The sequence below is a fragment of the Phaenicophaeus curvirostris genome, chromosome 19 (assembly GCF_032191515.1).
Source record: "Phaenicophaeus curvirostris isolate KB17595 chromosome 19, BPBGC_Pcur_1.0, whole genome shotgun sequence".
NCBI classification, from domain to species: Eukaryota; Metazoa; Chordata; class Aves; order Cuculiformes; family Cuculidae; genus Phaenicophaeus; species Phaenicophaeus curvirostris.
The window spans coordinates 10,691,100-10,713,761 of NC_091410.1; the positions used below are offsets into that span (position 1 = coordinate 10,691,100).

General features: G+C 50.8%; 1 protein-coding gene across 2 annotated transcripts; it reads left to right on the forward strand.

Moving 5' to 3' along the window:
• Positions 1-6,981: 6,981 nt before the first annotated feature.
• SLC16A6 (solute carrier family 16 member 6) lies at positions 6,982-15,774 on the forward strand. Of its 2 annotated transcripts, none has more exons than XM_069872423.1 (6): positions 6,982-7,204; positions 8,909-9,151; positions 9,753-9,896; positions 10,637-10,765; positions 11,764-12,585; positions 13,204-15,774. In XM_069872423.1, the coding sequence occupies exons 2-6, from the start codon at positions 8,917-8,919 to the stop codon at positions 13,443-13,445; spliced, it is 1,572 nt and encodes a 523-aa protein (XP_069728524.1). In that variant the 5' UTR covers positions 6,982-7,204; positions 8,909-8,916; the 3' UTR covers positions 13,446-15,774. The 2 variants fall into 2 exon arrangements, with proteins under 2 accessions (XP_069728524.1, XP_069728523.1); XM_069872422.1 differs by lacking the exon at positions 6,982-7,204 and adding an exon at positions 7,369-7,403.
• The last annotated feature ends 6,888 nt before the right edge of the window (positions 15,775-22,662 follow it).

The window sequence follows — 22,662 nt, forward strand, 5'->3', positions numbered from 1 at the left end:
TCAGAGCACCCAGGAGCCCAGTTGGCGGCCACCAGGATGGAGCTGCTCCTGGAGGTAAGAATGCAGGAATTCAGGCAAATCCAGAAGGCAATAAAGCCCAGAAATACCCAGGCTTAGAGGATTAAGCATATTGTACGTGGATTTGGCCTCCAGTGGTGGAAAAGGCTCAAGGACAAGAACCCAAAGACTGACGGCAGAGATGGAGTTGTCAAACACAACATCTTCACCCCAAAGTTACAGCCAAAGGGAGATGAAGCTGCAGAGATTTGCTAAAACCCTGCTCAGCCCTGCAGGAGGAGCTTGGCACTGGTCATGGGGATGGTGTGAGGATCTGTGCCCAGGTGGGGGTGGCTGTGGGACCAGTGGAACCCAGGTGGGACCAGTGCTGTGGCAGATGTCATCAGCTGGCAACAGCAGCCTTGGGGGAAGAACCTGCCCTGGAGGATGCAGCCCCCATGGAGCAGTGAACACAGCCAAGCAGGGGGATGTCCATGAATACAAACTGGGAGGGTCACAAGAGAAGAGAGTACTGGAAAGTAAAAGAGAAGAAGGTGAGAATGAGAGAGCAGGAGATGGAATAGGATTAGTCCCATTCACAGGTCAAGAGGTTTGGCAAGACAAATTATTCCCAGGTATCATTGTTCACATCTTTAAAAGCTCTGGGCCGTCGCTCAGAGCACCAGCTTCAGGACCATCGGCGCAGCACTCAGAGATGTGACTCCATTCATAATTCACAGCCCAGAGCATCAATTTATAAACTCTTATCTGAGGGCCTCAAAGCTGTGAACTAGCAGGGTGGGATGTGGTGGGTCAGGGGGCTGCTTGAAGAAAGCCCACAAGCCCAGCTCCCGTTCTGCACCCTAACTGCAAACTCACAGCACACCCCTCACACCCTGAACTGCCAAGCAGCAAGAACCACCCAGATTACATATGTGGATATGTTTGACAGCAGCTAAGTTGCTTTTCTTTTCCCATAGAAAACCTCCCTTTGCAATTTCTTTGGAAAGCCCTTGGGGTTTCTTTGGGGACGGGGTGTTGAAAGGAGCATCCCTGTCTCAGCCTAACACCCCCATGCAGTGGTTGAGCCCAGCTGGACTGAGGAAAACATGGACTTGAGCCACCAGCTTCATAGAAACAGCATGGATTAATGCGGGCATGGCCTAGGGGCTCTCAGCAGGGCGATGGAGCAGGAGGTCACCCAGCACTGGAATTGGTTTGGGGGGGGGAAATAAAGCAACAAAGTTCAGCTTAGCTGCACGTAACCATCCCAGCTGAGCCATGCCTAAGGCGGCTGCTGCTTACCCTTTCCAGGAAGCTGCACCCTCTGGCACCTTCACCAGCATCCAGCAGCTCCTGAGCCATTTTGCCAGGCTAAGCATGGTCACCACACAAATCTCCAGCCTCTCCAAGCACCCTCCCCACGTCAGCCTCCATCCCGTTTGACCAGGGTGGCCACACACCACACAACGTGCACAAGGGACGCTCCATCAGCACCTGCAACTGCCCAGAAAAACTGAGCAAAACCGAAGAAAGCCAAATCCACGTTCGCCCACGAACCTCTGTCTTTCCCATTTACTCTAGCGAGGGACACCGGGATGACACGGCTAACAAAAACAGCCAAATCCATTTGCAAAGGACACTCTTCTCTCTAAATCGCAAGGGAAACTCATGCAGAGCTGATATTTATGCATTAGCATCAGATGAAACTTCTTGATCTCTGATGCTCAGAGGTCATTTGGAGGAGAGGTGGAACTTGGCCCGTGGAATGCGGGACACATGGTGCAGCTCTTGCCAGGCTCCTGCAGAACTGTCCTCATCCCAGCAGGTCCAAACCCCAGCAGAGCACGAGGCCGCCCCTTGGCATCAACTCCAGCGCGCTCTGTTCCGCACTCCTTGCAGAGCAGCCTCTCCGACCCTTTTGATCTTGAATTCCTGGGCGAGTCCAGGCTCTGCTGGGTCTGCTCCCACATCATGCTGTGCACGACCTCCGGCAGTGCCAGCGCCGTCGAGGGGAGCCTCCTAGGAAGAGCTGTGGTCCTCGCTTGCTGCTGCATCAGGACCAGTGCAGAGCTGAAAGACCAACTTTTAGCTATTCTTGCTTTGACAGCATCTCTGCTCCCTGTAGCTTTGCTGCAACCAGACCCACGCAGAGCTGGAGGACCATCTTTCAGCTGTTTTTGCAAAAAAAAAATAGTGATTCAGAAGAGATTGCCCCAGGCTGATGACAGTGAGGAGCTGGCTGCAGTGGCACCTCGCTTTGTGCCAAGCAGAAAATACTGCACCGGTTACAGCTCCAGGAGCTACCTGGGTAATATCACAGCCAGGAATTGAGGTCTCTGGATAACCAGCACCACACTCCTCATCGCGCAGCACTGGGCTGCGAGTGCCCGCATCGCTCTGACTGGATGCTGAGCACCTGGGCTTCACAGCACTCACCCTGTAGCAGGAAAGAACTAAACAACTAAAATAAGGTGCATTTTTGCAAGTCAGATAAGGCGGCTCACAGAAAGACATCAAAACAAGATAAACCAGTTTAGAAAAGCTCCAAAACCAGTACTGCTCAGGACACCCTGGGGCTGGCCCCGGGGCAGGGCAGAGGAGATGCCTCCTCGCTGGGGATGCCACCACCAGCCATACCACCACTGAGCAGCCGCTGTCACCAGCCCAGCACTGGGAGTATCTGTCATGTATTTATTACACATTAACCAGAAGTTTACAAATCTTGGGGCCAGCACGATCATTTTCACATTTTTCACATTCTTTCACATTTTCACGCCTGCCTGGAGAGCAAAGCAGCAGTCGGAGCCCAGAAAAAACCTGCTGCCCTTTGAAGCACGCTCTGTTGTGCTGGCTGTGCCAAGCTGTCCCCTGCCAGCACCAGGGGCTCACACCCTGCCTGGGGCATCACAGCTCCGACCTCCAGCCCAAACCTGCGCCGACAGCCCTGCTCTCCTGCTGAAAAACCCAGCAGGCATCCCCGGCGCGGCTGCCAGGAGCAGGGAGATGAGGACACAGCGGGCGATAAGAAATTCAAAGCAGAGTGGGCACCCGCTATTATCCCAGGACCACCCTGGGGGTCCCAGCATCACCCCTCGTGCCAGCTGGGGTGAGGGAAACTGAGGCAGGCAAGCAGAAGTCATCACGCAAGCTGTGAACTGACTCCGCAGCCACTGAGTGATGCAGGATGGGGATGTGGCCCGTGGCACTGACCCCAATCCCACCGGGGAATGCCCAGCCACAGCCTGGAGGGGATGGATGGCGGCACATCCCAGCAGGGACAGCTAGGATTTCAGGGGGAGGAGGAATAAAATATCCATGTTTTGTTTGCAAATTAGCCATGCATTGATATTATTTTTGCTTTGAACACAGCAAAGGGCAGCAGGTGCTTTCTGAGGGGTTTGTCTGTGGGACAGAGGGTACACAAGCTCTGTCTGCCTCGTTAGGACTTGTTGGTATCGGTATGTTTACCAGCAAAGCTCCATTCCGGGTACAACTGTCCTGACAATGCTCTGAACAGAGTCAAGACTTTATTCCAGGAAAAGGTTTTCTACTGGAATAGTTTATACTAGTTCCCCTAACAGAATAAGCAGCACTGACAAAAACATACTTCTGCAGATTTACTAGGATTTCTGCCAGCTCCTGAGACAGGAGAATGTTTTTCACCCATCTAACTGCTAGGTCTTTCAGAAAAAACATTACACATGCCGAGCAGGGTTGGGTGAACCCCAGCAGAATAAATGAACTGGAAGTCCCTGACCCATCCGGCGACAGAAAGCAGGGGCCCACGTTCCCTTTCTCTTTGCAGCCCGCCCTGTTTTCCAGCTCCCAGCTGATTTATGCCCAGTGCCGGAATGCTTGCTCTCCTTTGCTATGAGCTACACAGCCTTCCAACATCAGCCACGCAGCTGGGACTGGTGCAGAAATCCCTGGGAAGATGGAGCTGCACATCCTGGTCCCAGCTGCTGCCTGGCATGGGACGGATCCACAATGGATGCACCGGGGCGAAGTGTCCCAGCAAAACATGGCCAAGCCCTCTCCAAGGGCTACAGCAGGGGAAATCCCATCAAAATTGATCAATAATGTAAGGGGAAAAAGCATTTCATGGCAGAGCCATGAAGGTTGGAGAGGCTGTTGCCACCAGCCCCATTCCTCCTGCCCCCTTCGCTCCCCAAAGCCTTATTGCACTTGGAAAGCCCAAAGGAAAAGAATGAGAAGGTGAAGCAGAGACAGATGCAAAGCACTGACAAGAAATACCAAGGAGCAAATGGCTTTTGTTTTTTCATGCCAAAGATATTTGCATTCTTATTTCTCCCCTGGAGGCACAAACCTCTTTTGTTGTCCCACAACCACTTGCACTGGCTGCCAGGGAGGATTACAGCTCGGGGAGGGTGACCCATTCTCACGGAAAAGCTTGTGTAACGGGATATCAGCTTTTTGAGGCCAGACAAGGTGGTTGGCCTTTATCCATACCCCCGAAAGGCACAACCCCTTGGAGAAAGGGGTTTCCTGCAGGACGAGGAGATATAGGACTCCCCAAGGACACCCAAGACACAGTCCCCATCAGTCCCAGTGCCCAGCACCCGGATTTTGGCTTGTTTAGGATGGGACTGCGAGGGGCGAAGCTGCTGAAGCCTCCCTGCAAGGACAAGAGCGTCAGCAGCTTGCTGGAGGCAGCAGCCGTTGGGCCAGCATCGCCATAAGATATTAGCAGCAGCTTTTTCAAAGTTGCTGAGTGAAAGAGTAGCTAATTTGCCTGATTTGGTAGAAGTTTGCAGTGTTTTGACCCCACTGCCCCTACCTGCGCTTCCCCAATAGCGACTCCCATGGTGAAACAAAAAAAAAAGCCACGGGAAGGGACTCCTGCCAAACCAAACACATCGGCTCTTGCTGACGAGTGCGGCACTGAAGGAACATATTTAACCTGGGTAGTTTATCCAGGGCTACGAACCAGAATCACCAGGTTCCACTTTAACCCAGCAAACCAAGGTGGGGTCTCAGGCCAGCGCTGGAGGGCAGGCGAGGAGGAGTCTGGTCACCGTCCTCCTCTGAGCTCTCCGCTCTGATCTGTGGGCAAAAGTCACTTTCCCAAAAGCCCTGAGGAATGGCTCGAGAAGTGGCTCCGAAACCTCCCTGGCAGCATCCCTGAGCTCCCAGCACATCGATGCCAGCACCAGGATGCAGTGGTAGTGGTGGCTGTGGCACAGTGAGCCAGGAAACACAGCACTGTCAGCTTTTTCCTCTCTTTTTTACTGTTTTCAGGGAAATTTAGGGGAAACCCTGAAGTGCTTATTGCTTTAGTTCCATCCCCTTTGCCGGGCGCTGCGGGAGACTCTCCATGCTAGATGTCTGCCCTTCATCCCCCATCCATACAGCTGGAGAGACGATCTCGCTTCCAGTTTGACTCACGAATCACAACTTTTTCAGCTCCCTGCACAAGGGAGATGTTTCCCCCTAAACCAGAGACAAGTGCCGCCCGCAGCGCTGGAGAAGGGGACCAAGAGCACACTGGCATCCTCAGACACAGCATGTAGAGTGTTGGCACATGCTCAGCTCCATCCTGACCGCTCCCGTCCCGTCTCCAGCATCTCGTATGGCAAAAAGGACAGCGAGTGCCTGCTCTGCTCTGAGCCCCAACCCAAGGATGCTCCCAGCACCGCATCCCGCTGCTGTGGGGCAAGGAGGAGGGAGGCAAATGACTTAAAGCGTAGAGGAATGTCATTTGCTGGCACCTCAATTGCAATATCTCATCCCATTAGGTGTCAGGTGGGAGGTATCGGATCGAGGCCTTTTCTACAAAGGGCTTTAGACTTTGGCACCAAAGCAGAGACATTTCAGTGGGTTCCCCCATTGCTCCCCCTCGTTTCTCACCCCAGCAACCCCTGGGGTGTGTTTGTTTGTCCTTTGCTGCACCCCCTTGCCTGGCAACCCCTGAACTGGAGGCATCCTGCTGCTGCCAGGGCATCCAGAGTGAGGTGGGGGAACTGGGGGGAGTTGAGGGGAATTGGGAGGAGATGGGGGGAGAACGAAGGGAGACGGGGGGCAGGAGGGAAGTGGGGGGAGGTAGAGGGACAGGAGGGAGATGGGGGGACATGGGGGGACAGGAGCGAGATGGGGGACTGGAGGGAGATAGGGGGGGCTGGAGGGAAATAGGGGGAGGTAGAGGGACAGGAGGGTGATGGGGGAGACTGAGGGGGACTGCAGAGAGATGTTGGGGGACAGGAGGGAGATGGGAGGGACTGAGGAGGGCAGGAGGGAGATGGGGGCAGGAGGGAGATGGGGGGACAGGAGGGAGATGGGGGGACATGGGGGAACTGGAGGGAGATGGGGAGACTGGAGGGGGATTGGAGAGAGATGGGAGGGACTGGATGGAGATGGGGGACAGGAGGGAGAGGAGGCAACCGGAGGGAAGTGGGGGGAAGTAGAGGGACAGGAGGGAGATGGGGGGACAGGAGGGAGATGGGGGGACAGGAGGGAAGCGGGGGGAGACAGAGGAACAGGATGGAAATGGGGGACAGGAGCAAGATGGGGGTACAGGAGCAAGATGGGAGGCCACGGGGTGACTGGAGAGAGGTGGGGGGGATTCGACAGAGATGGGGGAGAGGAGGGAGAGGGGGCGACCGGAGGGAAATGGGGGGAAGTAGAGGGACAAGGAAGGTGATGGGGGAGACCGAGGGGGACCGGAGAGAGATGTTGGGGGACAGGAGGGAGCCGGGGGGAACTGGAGGGAGGTGGGGGGACCAGACGGAGCTGGGGGGCCAGGAGGGAGCTGGGGGTGCGGCAGGGCCGTGGGGGGAGCCCGGAGGGGGACGCGGGGGTCGGGGAGGGGACCGGCGGTCGGTGCGGGGAGCCGGGCGGCTCCGGCAGGTGCCGGTGCCGGGGTGCGGCGGGGGCAGGGACTCTGCTTCTCCCCCCACCACCAACCCCCCAACCCCCCCCCCCCCCTCCACCCCCAGCGCCGCCCTCCGCCGCACAGGCGGGCGAGCCGGGCCGGGCGCGCACATGGCGCTGCGGAGCCGCCGGCGGAGACCGGCTGCAGCCGGTATATAAGGGGCTGGGAGCGAGCGCCGAGCAGCAGCAGCCGCCGCCGCCGCGGGCAGCGGGAGCACCGGGGGCAGCGGGGCCGCCTCCACTCCTCGCCCCGCTCGCCCGGCCATGGGCCGCCCCTGAGCCCCTCCAAAGCCCCTCAAGCCCCGCTCGGTACCCGGTGAGTGGGGTCCCCGCGAGGGGGGAGGGACTGTTTCCTTTTTTTTTTTTTTCCCTACATTATTCCATTTTTTTCCATTTTATTTCATTTTATTCCGTTTTATTTCATTTTATTTCATATTTCCCCCCGTCCTCTCCTTCTCCGCATCCTTTTTTATTTTTAGCCGGAGCCGGTGCGGCGGCGGCGATGCAGAAATCAGGTCTGAAATGTTCGGAAAGTGATGCAGGGGAGGCGGGTGGGGGCTCCTGAGCTCTAGCATCTTAATTTTTCTTTTTTTTATTTATTCCCCCCCTCCCATCATCATTTCTTTTAATTGCTAAACGCACATAACACGCCAGCCTTTGTGGTTGGGTTGTTTTGGGGTTGTTTTTTTTTTGGCTTTTAAATAGCGTGCTTGCTTCTAATCCAATCTCCCCCATTCCTCGTGCGGTGACACAGTAATTCCTTCCCTCTCCTGGTGGGGAGGTGGGGGGGGGAGATCCAGGCACTTCCCACAAACTTTGGGGCGAGGGATGATGCTGCTGCCCCCCCGGACCGCAGGGATGCTGCTGCTGCCCCACGCCTCGCTCCATCCCGAGGGATCCAGCCTTCCCGCAGGGAGCAGGGGTGCAGAGAGGGGCTGAACCCCCTCCTACCCGGCTCTGGGGACCCCTCGGGTGGGTCCCCGCATCCCCCGCCCTGTATCCCGGGAGCGCGCACGGACTCGCCTGGTCCTCCCTCCGCGCCGAGTCGCCCCGTGGGCTGGGGAAGCGTTACCGGAGCCTCTCAGGCTTCTCTCCCTCCGCCGAGAAAGTCGTGCCGATGATCTGCTGGAGAAAATGGAGGAGGGAAGTGCCTGGAGGCTGCTGGGGAGGGAACACGCCGCCCGCGAGAGCCGCAGGTCCCCGCTGCGCCCCGGGACGCAGGAGCCAGCAGCCCCCGGGGTCACCGCCTGGGGTGGCCGCAGGGAGCCAGCACTGAGGTTTGGCCCCAGGACTGTGTCCCCTGCTCAGGTGTGGTGCTGCTGGGCTTTGTCACCGAGCCCCCCCGCCCCCGCGCATCCCCAGCTCCTGGGGGGCACAGAGCGGGGCTGAGAAGACACGCCCCCCCCCGTGCCTTCTTTGTGATGCCATCCTGCCTCCTCTTGCCCTGGGAGGTGGCAGAGACCCCCAGGGGCTGCAGGGGACAGACCCGTTGGCAGCAAGGTGCCCCCCTGCTTCTGTTGCCACGTTACAGCAGGAATTGCCATCGCCCCAAGAGCCAGCGGTGGCCTTGGAACGCACCGGAGCACCCTGTGCTGTCCTATCGCTGACCCCTCCTGCAGCGAAGAGGTGGCCCCGAGGTGGAACCAGCCACCCCCTGGCCAGGCCAGAGGGTGCAGCCAGGACGATGGGTGCTCCTGGGGAGTTCCTGCAGCTCCACGAGCCCACGCTGGGTCCGACGACGGATCTTTCAGGAACTGCACCCATCCACCCACACGCACGGATGACAGCTACCGGGCGCTGGGTTTTGCTGATGGGTGCTGAGCACAGAGTTTCTGGTCCTGGGCTCAAAGAGCACCAGCAGAAATGAGCCCAGTGACCCAAGACAGAAACTCCAGCCCAACTCCTGCATTTAATCCCAGCTAGTGGTGCCTTTGTGATGTTATAGCTGCTAGGCCACGCTTTTTTTTTCAGCAAAATTCACCTTAAACTGATGCCTGGCTCTTTCTCTCCTCTTTTCCAGATCACAAAATGACTGTCAAAGCTGTAAAAATGTCGTGCACCACTCCAAACGTTTATACTAAAGTGCCTGATGGAGGATGGGGTTGGACAATTGCTTTTGCTTTCTTCTTTGTGGAAGCTCTAACGTATGGCATTTTAAAATCATTTGGTGTCTTCTTTAATGACCTGATGGAAAGCTTTGATGAAACCAACAGCAGGATATCATGGATATTATCCATATGTGTGTTTGTACAGACCTTCACAGGTAAGAAACGGGCATTCGGCGTGAGTATAAGGGGCAGTCATATTGCTGACTCGGCATACGAGGACCTGGTACCTCTGACTTCTAAGGGCTCCATTACATAAGTAAAAGACTTAAAGCCCAGAGTCTGCGTGCTCCTGAAATAACAAGGAATGTCTTGGCCCAGCGGTCCCTTTTGAACTGAGTGGCACATGGATGTGGTCCATGTCACTGATCCTGGCCCTGCCACTCAGCTCTCATCAGCAAGGGGTGAAACCAGAGTTTGGAAGACTAGTTCTGTAGTGAAAAGGATTAGAAATAACTTAAGCCCCACTGAAAGTCGCTGGTGTCTGTGAATGCTGCTGCAGGTCTGTCCCAGGCTGCGATGCACCCGTCTTAGTCTCTCCTGATGATTTTTTAGCGCCTCCTAAATGCTGTGAGCTGTGCCGTGCCCCCAGGATGGCTCCAGGGCAATGCTGAGCTGTGTGAGGCCAGTTGGCAGGGGAGGTGGCGTGTCATGGGGACCTGGGCAGGGGTACGAGAAGAGCCCTTGACAGAGGTGGTAGCTGGTGAAGTTGCTGACTTGGGCGTTGACCACCGCTCTCCTCCTTTTCCACCCACCCAGCTCCTCTATCAACAATCCTCAGCAATCGCTTCGGTCACCGCTTCGTGGTGATGGCCGGAGGGGTGCTGATCAGCACCGGCATGGTCACTGCCTCCTTCGCCCGCACTGTTGTGGACATGTATGTCACCATCGGTGTCATCTCTGGTGAGTCATCCTGTTCCCATACGTGCAGAATTCTTTGCTCGCTCCTGCGGTTTCCTGCAAGCCTGGCTCTGGCCATGGGGTTTTTACTCCCGTGGCACTGGGAGTGCTTCAGAAATGCTGCTGCCCTCCCCTCCTGGTCGAGGTGATGAGCTGGGCTCAAGGCTTGGCTTTCTGCGCTGTATCCCCTTGGGGACTGCCTTGGGACTTGGTGCCGCAGAACCACTGCGCTAGTGCAGCTCTACCGATTGCTTCTGGTTGACTGGGATCGCTGGGGAGATGAAAGCTGTTCACAGGGTCAAATCCTTTAACCTCTCTCTCTCTTTCTGGTAACTTTTTTCCCCTCTCCAGCCTGGCCTGGGTGTCCTGCTCACATCCATGGCCAGGAGCTTGCCTTGCTTAGGAGAGCAATTGCTACAGGCTCAAACTCTAAGCAGATGAGGTCCTCAAAGTGGACCCCACTGCCTGTTTGGGAGCAGAAGTCATTATTTATCAGGTTTGGGAGGTTGGGTCTCTTGATTTTTTTTTTTAATTTTTTTTTAAATTTTGTTTCTTTCCCCCCTCAAATTAAAAAAAAAATAACATTCTGGTTTCCCCAATGATTTTCTTCCAGGGTGACTTGCTGGCTTGACCGAAATGATACTGTAATCTCACCACCGGGAAAGCTGACTTAACGTGTTCTTGCATCGGTGTTTCCCTCTCCCTTACTTGTTGTTATGGCAATTTTTGGCATTTATTCACAGGCCTTGGATACTGCCTCTCTTTCCTCCCGACTGTCACCATTTTATCACAGTATTTTGACAAAAGACGTTCGCTGGTCACAGCAGTAGCATCTACCGGGGAATGTTTTGCTGTTTTCTCCTTTGCACCAGGTACAGTGCCCCAACTACCTGAGCTCCTATGTGCATCCCTAAAGCACCACGCTGCTCCAATCCTTCTCCCAAGCAAATGGGAGCCAAAGGACATTGATACCACGGGATGGTGCTCAAGGATCTTTCCATGAGCTGCCAAAGCCCACAGGTGGTTGCTTACACGCCTGTGACACTCATGCCCTGCAGGCAGGGTTACAGGTAATCCTAGAGACGGGTCTAATGATGCCCAGCTCTTCCCGGCATCGCCTGCCAGAGCAGGACGTGCCTCATGGATACGCAGCCCGCTGGGTTCCCCGTAATAGATCTAGCAGGCTAAAAATAAGACCAAGAAATTTCAGCTGTTTAACACACATGCAATTCTCGTTGCTGCCCCTAAAGGTTAGTGGGCTTGTGCTTAACATGGGCTGCCAAAGTGCTCCAGCCTTTTGGGGATCTGTTATTGGGCACACATCCCTGTCCCTGCCTGTCTTCCACAGTTCAGGTGATCTGCGCATGCTTGTTTTCAGCCAATACCCAATGCAAAGCAGCTTGGATTGCAAACCAAGGCTTGTCATTAAGCGGTGACATGCACCTTTGAGGAGAGCTAAGAGACTTCCTCTAGAAGTTGGTTTCAGGGTGGAGTCACCCTGAGAGAGGAAACTCAAATATTGCGTTTGCTCTCATTCACTAAAAATAACGCCACCTTCATCCTCGTGCGTCCCAAACTCACTGGAACCTCAAAATTGGCTATGTAGAGGCTAGATTCTCTTAGCCAGATGTTAAAGACCACTTCTAGCTCATCTGCAGCTGGTGGGAGGAACATGGGTGCCAGGCCCCTGGGTGGCCCTGGGCAGGATGGACCAGGAGGGACCCCTGCTCAGCCTCTACAAGAGCTGAGGTACTTGGGACCTTGTAGTGATGAAGCTGCGGTTACTTCTCTATCTGTAAATTCAAATAGTTCCTTGGTATTACTACAGGCTTGTCTAGTTACACTTTCTTCTTCTGCCCTCTCCCCTCAGCAATTACTGCTTTGAAGGAGCAGATTGGCTGGAGATACAGCCTCCTTTCTGTTGGGGTGCTACAGCTAAGCATCATAGTCTGTGGATCACTGCTGCGACCTATTATCATCAAAGAGCAAGAAGAAGTGAAAGCGCAGCCTCCAGAAGAGCCCACAGAGACAAAGTACATGCTTGAAAATGAGCAAACACGCACCTCAATAGAGTCCATAGACTCAGGAGTAGAAATAACTACCTCACCCAGCAATGTGCCTGGAAACGCCAAAGCAGAGCTGAAAAGTGAAGAACCAAAGGAACACGTACAGACACTTGTTGAAAATAGAAGCACCCCTCCAGAACCAAAAACCAAACTACTGGACTTTTCTGTGATGAGAGACTGTAGCTTTATCTGTTATGCATTCTTTGGCCTGTTCGCTACCCTGGGCTTCTTCGCGCCCTCCCTCTACATCATTCCCATGAGTCTCAGCCTTGGCATCAGCAAAGACCACTCTGCATACATACTGTCAGCCATGGCAATCGCAGAGGTCTTTGGAAGGATTTCAGCTGGCTGGGTTCTCAACAGAAAGCCCATCCGCAAGATCTACATCGAACTCATCTGCGTTGTTCTGCTCTCTGTAGCATTGTTTGCCTTCCCTTTTGCCTCTGAATTCTGGGGCTTGATGACATGTAGCATATTTTTTGGGTTCATGCTCGGAACGGTCGCGGGCACACATATTCCCCTCCTGGCAGAAGACGACGTGGTTGGCATCGCAAAGATGTCTTCTGCAGCTGGAGTCTACGTCTTCATTCAAAGCTTAGCTGGGTTGGCGGGACCACCCCTCGCAGGTAACTCTTAAAACTATCTTAACTAGCTTTTTGCTATGTTTGACAGCTGTTGGTGCTGATCTGTCTAGAAAGTGTTCTGGCAGCGCTAATCGTAGTACTGTTCTAAAAGCCCTGCAACTAGTATTAGGAGGCTCCTGGAGCTACAAGACTGCTGCAATGCAGCTCTGCAGTGTCCCACGGATGAGGCAGTCTCCAGTGAGGAACCTTGGAGTGAAGGGAAATACTGCAGTGCTACCCTGCTCTTCTTAAAACCTAAAACTGGCACCACTTCAGGCTCTAGTGAAGGTAGAAACAAATTGCTTTCACTGTGCGTGGGTTTCTACCATAGACTGCAGAAAGGTGAAGGCTTTATAGTCATAAAGAAACGCTTGATACATGTCAGGCTTGTCGTCCCTGCAGTGCCTGAAGGGTTTCTGACTTGCCCAAAGACAATGCCCCGTACCCCTGAACACAGTGTTTTTACTTTTTTAAGGTAGCATCTGTTTGTCACTGAGCATCTTTTGATTGCAAATGAAATGATGCAGTGGCACTTGGATTAAAATTGTATAGGAGGGAATGGATGGGCTGGGGAGAGGGAGAGTCAGTTGTGGCTAACTGCTCTATATGTGTTTTTCATAGGTGTCTTAGTGGATACAACCCAGAACTACAGCTCAGCCTTTTACTCCTGTGCTGCTGGCATGGTCCTAGGTGCGGTGTTTCTGTCCCTGGTGAGACCGTGCAAGGTTGGGCTGTGCCACCGCCAGGAGCAGTGCGCAGAGGAGGGGGTGATGCAGGTAGTACTGGACTTGCCAGAGGACTTTATTGACATGGATATTGCAAAAGCAGAAAATTCAGGAAAAGGCTCCGATGGCGTGGCATAAAAAAACCTGTTCCTCCATCTAAAGTACTCTGAGTAAGACCGGGGAAAACATCAGCTCTGCTCCATGTTTTAAAGCTACATTCTAAAGGGAATGTGAAATTTTAAATGTGAACAGTTGCCACCAACAACTCTTTTTTTAATTATTAGAAAAAGACTTTTTTAACCAACAATGGAAAGCTCCATAGAAAATACGGATAGCCACATAAGAATAACCTCTGTCTAGCATGAAGATGTGATGCACACTCCTGCTTTCCTGATACCAAGCATAGTAAAGGTTCAACACATCCCAGAAAAACTGACAACAGCAACAGCAGAAGTGGCTCAGCCTCTGACTGTCCTCACCCATTCCCAACCTCAAATTCCACACAGCCAAGAAACCGATGATACAAACTGGAGTTGAGCATTTTGTACGCCACCAGTAGCCAACTGCATCATCCTCTGGAAGAATATGGACTCGCATTTTAGATTTGAGGAGAAGGCTAGGCTAGATAACTGACTTAAACCATTGTTAATGTTCTTCTAATTAACTTGAAACATCACAAATGCTGGGAAATCAGAGGCTCCATATGTCTTTATGGCCAGTTATTACTGCACATATTTCATAAGATGATTTTACTTCTCCCGATTGATATCCTTAGGACTGTTTACTATTGATAGTCAGATCTGATGTACTGTTTCTAATTTAACTAGTATTTATTAATTTATTCTAAGATTGTTAAAGGAGGTTAGCTTAAATAACTGGAGAGGAAAAATCATCTTTTGCATAACGGAAAGCTGCCTTGACATCAATCTCTTCAATACCTATCTTGTATTGCTAGCTTGTGAAATTGTTGGGAAACTTACTCTTACAGCATAGAGTGTAGCTGTTTTTCATAGGTAGGTCTTAGGTAACCCAGTTGTTGTTTTAAAAGGAAAAAAAAATAATAAACTACAGCTCCAGCATCTCTTTCCATAAGGCCTCAGCTGGTGCCAGCGGCCCTCGCTCCGCTACCATCACCAGCCCACCCTGCAGGGAGGATTTGGCCCAGTATGTCTTAATGTACCTGAAACCCTCGCTCACAGGTGCACAAGGAAACCTTTGCCGCATCACCGAATGAAAGTGGAAGCCCCCCTCTTTCCCCAGCCCCTCGCAGCGGGGCACGGGACGGTTGGTCTGAGCTGTACCCCCTGCCCTGCCTCTCCCTGCTCCCCCAAAGTCAGCTTTTTTTTTTTGTTTGTTTGTTTTTGCTGCTGACTTCAGTGAGAAACGAACTGGAACCTGTGCACGTTGAAGGCGTGAAGGGAATGATAAGAGACAACATACTAGCTGTTCATTTAGTCTTAACAGGAGAGATTCCTACTCACAGTGACACAAGCTTGCTTACCCCACCTATATGCATCTTAACGCCTCTAGGCAACTCAGGGGGACAAATAAAACGAGTCTGTTGTGGTTTGGAAAACACCCAAACCAACATTTCTGTGTATTTAAGTGGAAGTGGCATCATGCATTAACTGCTATGCTGACCTGTCTGTATTTTTACCAGCCATAGAAATGTGGGACAATCTGTAAAAACTCTTTTTTGGGAAGGTGCTTGATTTGTTTTTTTCTGTTAGATGTCCAAAAAAAAAGAAAAAAAAAGAAAAAAAAAGAAAAAATACAAATGAAAAAAAACAACCAGGCACTCTTGCAACCAAGTGGCTAGAGCAATCCATCCTCACTGCCCGAGACCTGTGGTCTCGTGTCCTTCCTCTGCCTCAGCACTTTATCACGGCCAGCAGAACCTCGCTGCGTTGCACCCAGGACTGGAAGACCCCTTACAGAGAACTAGAGTTTTGTGAATCAGTGAGTAAATGAACAAATAACGCCGTTGCATTAAGATGTACTTTTTATTTATTGTTAATTTATGATACTTCAAGCATTTTGGTAAATGTTCTGTAGACTATAATTGTAAGATTATTGAAGTCTGTGTGAGGCGAGAGACTACAGCACTTTGCTATTACAACTCTGCTTGGAAGTGAAATGAGGCCTCCAGGTTTTGTGTGTGTGTGTGGAAGCTCCCTGTTCTGCAGATTTGCAAGGTTCTACTGTAATTTAATTTTTTTTTTTTTTTTTACAACAGTTTCCAATACAGATCAAATAATATTTGTCACTGACCTCACAGTACGTTTCTGTTCCTGTCTGTGTAGCAGCACGAGCAAGGGAGCGAGTGAGTATGTGTGTGTGCGGGCACAGCAGACCCAGAAGCAGGCTTTAACGCGTTCAAAGCAGGATTTACTGATCTGTTTGTAATGTACCTAGTGGAAATACTCTAAAACACTGAGTTTTGCAATAAACTGATTCTTTTTTTTTCCTTTTTTTTTCTTTTTTAATAAAGAAAATGAAGAAACTTTCCTTTTCTCCCTCTCTCAGATGAGGCTGGGTCAGCCTTCGCCCCGTGGGCTTGGCGCAGGCTCCAGACGCCGCTTCCCCTCCCTGAAGGGTTCTCGGAGCGCGGTGCGGCTGGCATACGCCTGGCTGGCATCTGCCGCCTCCTCAGCCTGAAGAAGCGTGTTTACCCTGCAAATTGGGCAATCCTACATTCTTGTAAACGAGTTGCTTGGGAGCTGGTAGATGAGCGCTGACCTCAAGGGTGCTCTCGTAAACCCTTACCCGGGGAGGCCTGATTAGAAGGAGCCTTTTCTTCTTCTGAGTGGGAACTGAATTGGTGGCACTTAGGAACGTTATCCTCGCGTCTTCAAGAAGCATGCCATCATGTAATTATTTTATCATCTCTGAATTGCAGAATACTTTCTCCATGCCAGACTAGGCGGCTCATGTATCGGGAATCAAGCTTCTAAATAGCAGGATAGTCAAACTAAAGGGCAATTTTCTCTCCCTCAAACCTTATTTTTACACCAGCTGAGAAACGCCCTTCCCTGCTTAGCCCATAGCGCCTAGCATCACAAACCCCTATAAAACTTAATGCTGCCTTGCTGCTTAATTCCAAATACCAATGCATGTATTAGATTTGCAAATGAACTACTTGTTGAAGGACTCATCATGCCACTGATAAGTGTTAAGTGCAATTTGTTTTCATTCTGGTTGCAAAAGTCCTAGAACAGAGGTGATCACGTATGCAAGTGGAGCAGACAACGCAAATACCAAAGTCCCAGGAAGCTAATCTGTCTCCAAATTTGACTCCAGCTCAATTACAGCAGTGAACAAACACTATTTGCAACAGCTTCCTCAAAAACAACCCCTCCTCCACCCACCCCCAAAAAGCATTACAAAGGCCACACGCTGTTCACATAAATAAAAATGCATAAAGCTCAAACACTATCAGATGTCTCTCTGCACAGAAACAATTTGGAGTAATTTTTCCCACCTGGTTTAAATCAATTGCCTGTGGCCTCCTCTTTTCTCCTGGCATTAAGGCCAGAACAAAACAAAAATACTTCTACAATGCCACTACTTCGTACTAGTAAATAAGAGCACAACACGGGGCAGAACTCACTTGTGCAAGGCTCGGTATTCCTCTCAGAAGCGGCTGCATAACCTCTTGTAGTCAATGAGGCCAGTGCCAGCCAAATGTAAATAAAAAAATATTACACAAGGTCAGCTTGCAGAAGGACAAAAAGCTCTCAGAGCATAGGTATCTATCCTTCTGCAGCAGAAAGGAAGCTGTACATGCCTTTTTTGTTGTTTTGGGGTCTTTTTTTTTAAAAAAAAAGACAACAAACCCATTTTTCCATTTGAAATTCAAAGGAAGGGCAACCTGTTCTTTTTCACTTTTTCAGATAAGCCGACACCAGGTACTTAAGAGGACAAATGGACCTTTAAAAATAGCTAAACTGGCTTTGGCAAAAAGTAAAGTAGGTGCTTACAAAACAGCTCGAATGTTTTAATGCTTCCCTTCAGATGTTACTTGTTAGCATCTGAGATCATCATTTTCCAGCTGCCTGTAGTAAACATGACCTGAATTTTCACTGTGATGCAAGCCCAAGTAGCAGCCTCCCTGCTTCCCTTTTCAAAGCTCATCTTTAAAGATGCTTCACAGGTTAGGAAAACATTCCTTTAACTTCTGGCTTGGTTTGAAAGCTAAGAGAGAAAGTGCTGCTACCCAGAGGAATTATTTTATACTTGATGCCCACACCAAAAGACAGGACCATGGTTGCCACTGGGATACCACAGTGGCACTGCGCAGGAAAGGCTCCTGGGCATCCTAAGATGCCTTCAGTTGAAGAAGCTGCAATGCATACGTGCCTCCCTCCAATCCAGACAACTTCTGGGGATCTCTGGCAGCAAAACACAGTTTTCCCCTCCCCAGTTTCACTCACGGGGACTTTTACTTGCAGGATTTGCAGATTCGTGGCTGCGCTAGCATAAAGCTCGCTCTTGCAAATTGCAGTAAGCCCTCTAATAAATCAAACCCAATCCCCCACCCTCCTTCCTACTGCAGTTGTCAAGCTCTAGTTACAACAATTTGTGGTAAAATATTACTCACTAGCACTTTGGCCCATGTGAGCAGCTCTGCCTCTGTAAAGACAGCCCCCTAAATCACTGCTTTGTCACAGAAGCCACAAGCATAACCAAAAGACTTATTACACACAGACATTATGAGAATAAGGCTGAGCAGACAATAGTTTCTCTTGCTTCCTTTTTGTCAAAGCTTTCATTAATGTTGTGAACGGCTTTTTCTACTTTATCTGCTGCCGGCTGCTTGCCGCAGTCAGCCTGGCAGAGGCACAGCCCAGACCAGTCCCAAATTGCCTGAGCAGCAGCGAGAGCAAGTCGGGCGACGGCAAACCAAGGGGCTGAGCATCACCCTGCGCTCTTGCTTCAGAGACCAGCTCTCCCCAGCAACGCTGGTTCCCACCAGCTTGCCCCTCTGCTCCGCTAGTTGGCTTTAATCACCACCACGGGAAATTATCAAAATTAGGCATTTTAAGCACTTGAAGCACGTCAAGTCTTTGGCATTTTGCTCCTGATGTGGCTGCTATTTTCTTTTTAGATGTTGTGAAATGAGACAAAGACTCAAAATCACCACTTAGGAGAGGAGACCATTTGTGAAGTTATACCTGGAGTTGGAGGGTGGCAGGAGGTGGGCACAGGGCAGCCAGAACCAGCTTTGCATTCCCACTGCCGTCCATGCACAGCATTGGGGTGATGCTGCTGCCTAAGCCCAGCATCCTCCTAACCCTGGCCCTGAGCACTGAACGAGCATCTCCTCTAGCATTCCCCTAACCTACAGCTCAGCAGCCTGTACATGTGGTCCTGGATCTACTTCATGCGATGGCAGGGAAGGGTATAAAATGACTGTAAGCAAATGACTAAATAATACAGATCGCCTGAAGGCTACAAAGACAGGTGAGAAGGTCTGATTCTGACACTGCTGCTCAGACAAACCTATTTCTCAAGCCTTTTATCCCCTCCCAGACACAGCACTTGACCAAAATTACCCAAATACTTCCCGTCGCAGGTCTGCGTCCCTGCTTTTTGCTGCCAGCAGCAGGCGTGTGTCCCTGGCAGCCAGAGCACAGCAGGGATACGAGGACACTTGGATGCGCAAGGCTACTTCTACTCAAGATGCAGCATCCACAGCCAGCAGCTGGCACAGCAATTACCACACCTTGACATTCCCACATTGCATTCTCTTAGAGAACCCGTACCAGGTGTGAAAACAGCTTCTGGTTTGCACAGAGAGGAGGGAAGAGTAGAGCAGGACGCCTCTCCCTATCCCAGCACTTAGAAGCCAGCCTTGACGTAGGATGGGATGCATCCATGTGGATGCAGGACGGGATGCACCTCTGCCGCTTCTCTGAAAGCAGCACTGAGGGACAAGCCAGCTTTTGCTAAATATCGCAATGTGAACACTGGGAAACTTGAAATTGGAAAACATATGGAGTAACAGTCTAGGCCCTGCTTGGAGTTGAATCTGTAGGAAAGCCAGCTCCTTCCCACTCACCACAGAGATCGCTGCCCACTGTGAAATCCTTCCCTTCCCCTCCTCCTGCTGCAGCCCTGGGGCCTCTGGTTGAATAAGTTTGCCCTCACTGTACCAAACAACAGCCACCAAACCCCCGCTATGCCTGTATCTTCCCCCCCTCACGCACCCTGGGCTGCAGCCACCCCTTATCGTCCTCAGCCGCACGCCACCACGCCCTGCACCCCGCTGCAGGTCACCCCCGATGCTATCAGGTGCTCCCCACACCGACGGGATGGACTCCGGCCAACGGGTCCCACCAGGCTAATGACACCAGGCAGTTTGGTATTGCTGGGGAAAACAAAAGCGAAGCCAGGTCCCCCTCAGACCCAGTCAGAAAAGCCTGAAGGAAAAGCCTGTACGCTCATAGAATCACAGAATCACCAGGTTGGAAAAGACCCATCAGATCATCGAGTCCAACCATTCCTATCAAACACTAACCCATGTCCCTCAGCACCTCATCCACCCGTCCCTTAAACACCTCCAGGGAAGGGGACTCAACCCCCTCCCTGGGCAGCCTGTTAATGTCATGGTGCAGAGCTGCACTCCTCCCTGTCCACACCGAGGGGAGGAACGTGGGCAGAGGAGCCCACACCACTGCCCCACGGCGAAGGGTCCCCTTGGTGAGCCCCCATGGGCGAGAGCAGGCACGAGAAGGGGCACATCCCACTCTCAGTGCCGCTGGAGGAATCTGCTCCCGGGCCTCCAGCAACTCCTTGCACCACAAACATGAAGTCATTCTCTTGCTGCTCACAAAAAGCAGCCCTTTCTGCTAAAAATTCGCCTGCACATCATCCAGCAAGGCTTTTTGTCCCTGCCCGTGCTTGAAAACCCCAAACTGAAGCTTCAGCAACACCTGTGCCCACCCTTGCCTGCATAGAAACCCCATCAGACTCACGAGACTTTCCCCTTCTTCAGTAACTCAAACAATTCCTAAATAAAATATACTTAAAAAGCTGTACCTTGAAAGGACTCTGCAGGCACAAAGGCAGCTTTGCTGTTTCTTCTCCTTTTTGCTGGCTGTTTGTCTCCTGCCTCTGCTGGTGGAGGGGTCAGAGCCCTCCACAGCTTCTTCCAATATCGCAATCAAGGGAGCTCAGCAAAGAGAAGGTGGAAACTTGCTCCCATTACAGCAAATCCTCATGTAAACAGATCCCCCAGATATTTAAATATAAAACCCCATTCAAGCTTAGTTTGTAAAATGTTTTCCTTGAGACAGCCCCTGTCCTACCCAGATCTACAGTGGTATCCTCACATCTCAAAGATCTTTATTCCATGTCTTTTGCACAGCTTTGAATGAGACAAGAATTCCAACTGGAGCGTTTGTCTTAAAGGAGTCTTGCAGCCTGCCCTGCATGTTGGATTTCTCCCTGATAAAAAGCAGAGGGGGCCAAACTGGTCAGCTAACAGTGTGTAAAGCGATCACTGGACATAAACTATATACGTAAGTCAAATTCAGTTTTAAAAAGCAAGGAAACAACAGCAATAAATATCAGAATGTATAAGTAATTCTGTTTCAAAAGAGTAACTTTATATATAGATGCATGCTGGTGTCTACTTTTAATAGCAGATAATTCACACAGTTTAGAGAATTTAATTGCTCGGTGTAAGACCAGGAAGGGAGCACAAAAGAAAACATGTGAAGCAGAGAGCAAAAATTAATCCCGAAAATTGCACCCAGTGGGAACTCTTCCCCCATCAGCCTGATCTGGGGCTTGGCACGAGGGAGTCAATTTACCAGCACAGAGGAGGAATCGTCCTACCTGGGTGATGTGACGTAAAAGGGAAGCCTAGCCAAATCCTGGTCACAGTAATTAAAAATAACATCCTGACACAGGAAATCAAACCTCTCGCACAAAGCACCAATTAAATCTGTGAACTTATTTTAAAAAAAAAAAAAGTAACTATGTACTATGTAAATAACCTGGATTAAAGCTCAGGACATTGTCTCTTGATCTTCATGCAAACTCTTAGATGCAACCAGACTTTGCTCCTCTCCTTGCAATCCACACTGTGGACAGATCTGGGTACCAGGAGACTCTTGGGACAGCAGGCATCGTGTGCTCACAGGCTGCCTCTCCCCACGTAGTTCCAGCACCCATCCCCAGATATTCATTCCCAGCTGCCTCTTTCACCTGCAAATTCCCTTTTACTTCTACATAGGGACTCTCCTCCCAGCAATTTTATTATTAAAGTCTTACAAAACACCAAGAATTAAGCAGCACAAGTTGCCTGCAGCTGGTGATACAGACCCTATTTAGACCCTATTTAGAAAAGAAGCGTTCAAGAGTGATGAAGACAAACAATCCTGGATCTGCGTGGCATCAGCAGAGACCAAATACTGTAGCATCGCGTTAGCAACCAGTGTCAGCCAAGAGATGATACAAACATGAGCTTTGCAGGGAAGAATTTTTAGTGTATTGGTAGTTTCTTGTCAGACAGTAAATTTTAAAATAGCCCATAGCAAGTGACAGAAAGTAACCCTTTAGATAGGGGGGGATTTCTACATATCCTACACAGTCTGCTTCTATGCCCTAGTTCTGCAGCACATGAAGGCATTTTCATAATCACTCCTTGAAGGGCTCTTGGTGAATGTATTTGCGTTCCTTCCACTGTTTTGCTATCATCTTCACGCATTCCTTGATAGTAAGGTCTTCAAGATGTAACACATCAAGTGAAAATGAAATAAGAAAGTTAAAAGTCTTTAAACTTAATGTTGAAAGACTAAAGCAAAATCATTCTTTCTATCCACTGCGTTCTGCTCCTTGTATTTAGAAACTATATGGTTAATACTGGCTAGAAGGTTTTCAACCCCACAATACATGTGCTCAATGCAACCCTTCTGCCTTCTTTTCTCCAAATACCCTGACTCTTCTGCAACACCTGCTTCTACTTAGCAAAACAAATAAACAGTTACTAACCACAAGTATAATTCTCTACCACTGACATTTCTTTGCATGTCTCAGACCACAATTTCCTTTGGAAACCCTGAACTTATGTGCTCCTTCAGTTTTTATGTCTGTAGTACCATAGAAAGATGAGAAAAACAAGAAAACACGCACAGACAGAAGCTGCAGTATCTACAGCAACAGCTGAAACACAAACTAACGTAGGGGTTGTGAAAGCCATCCTGCAAGGAAGTTGAAGCGTGCAGCTGACTGATGCACACCACTGGTGTTGTAATCCAGTCTCAAGTGGGAGGTGATGGTTTCCAGGCAGAGATGGCTTCCAGGTACCCACTTTCAGGGCTCTGCAGCTCTGCCCCATCCTGGATCA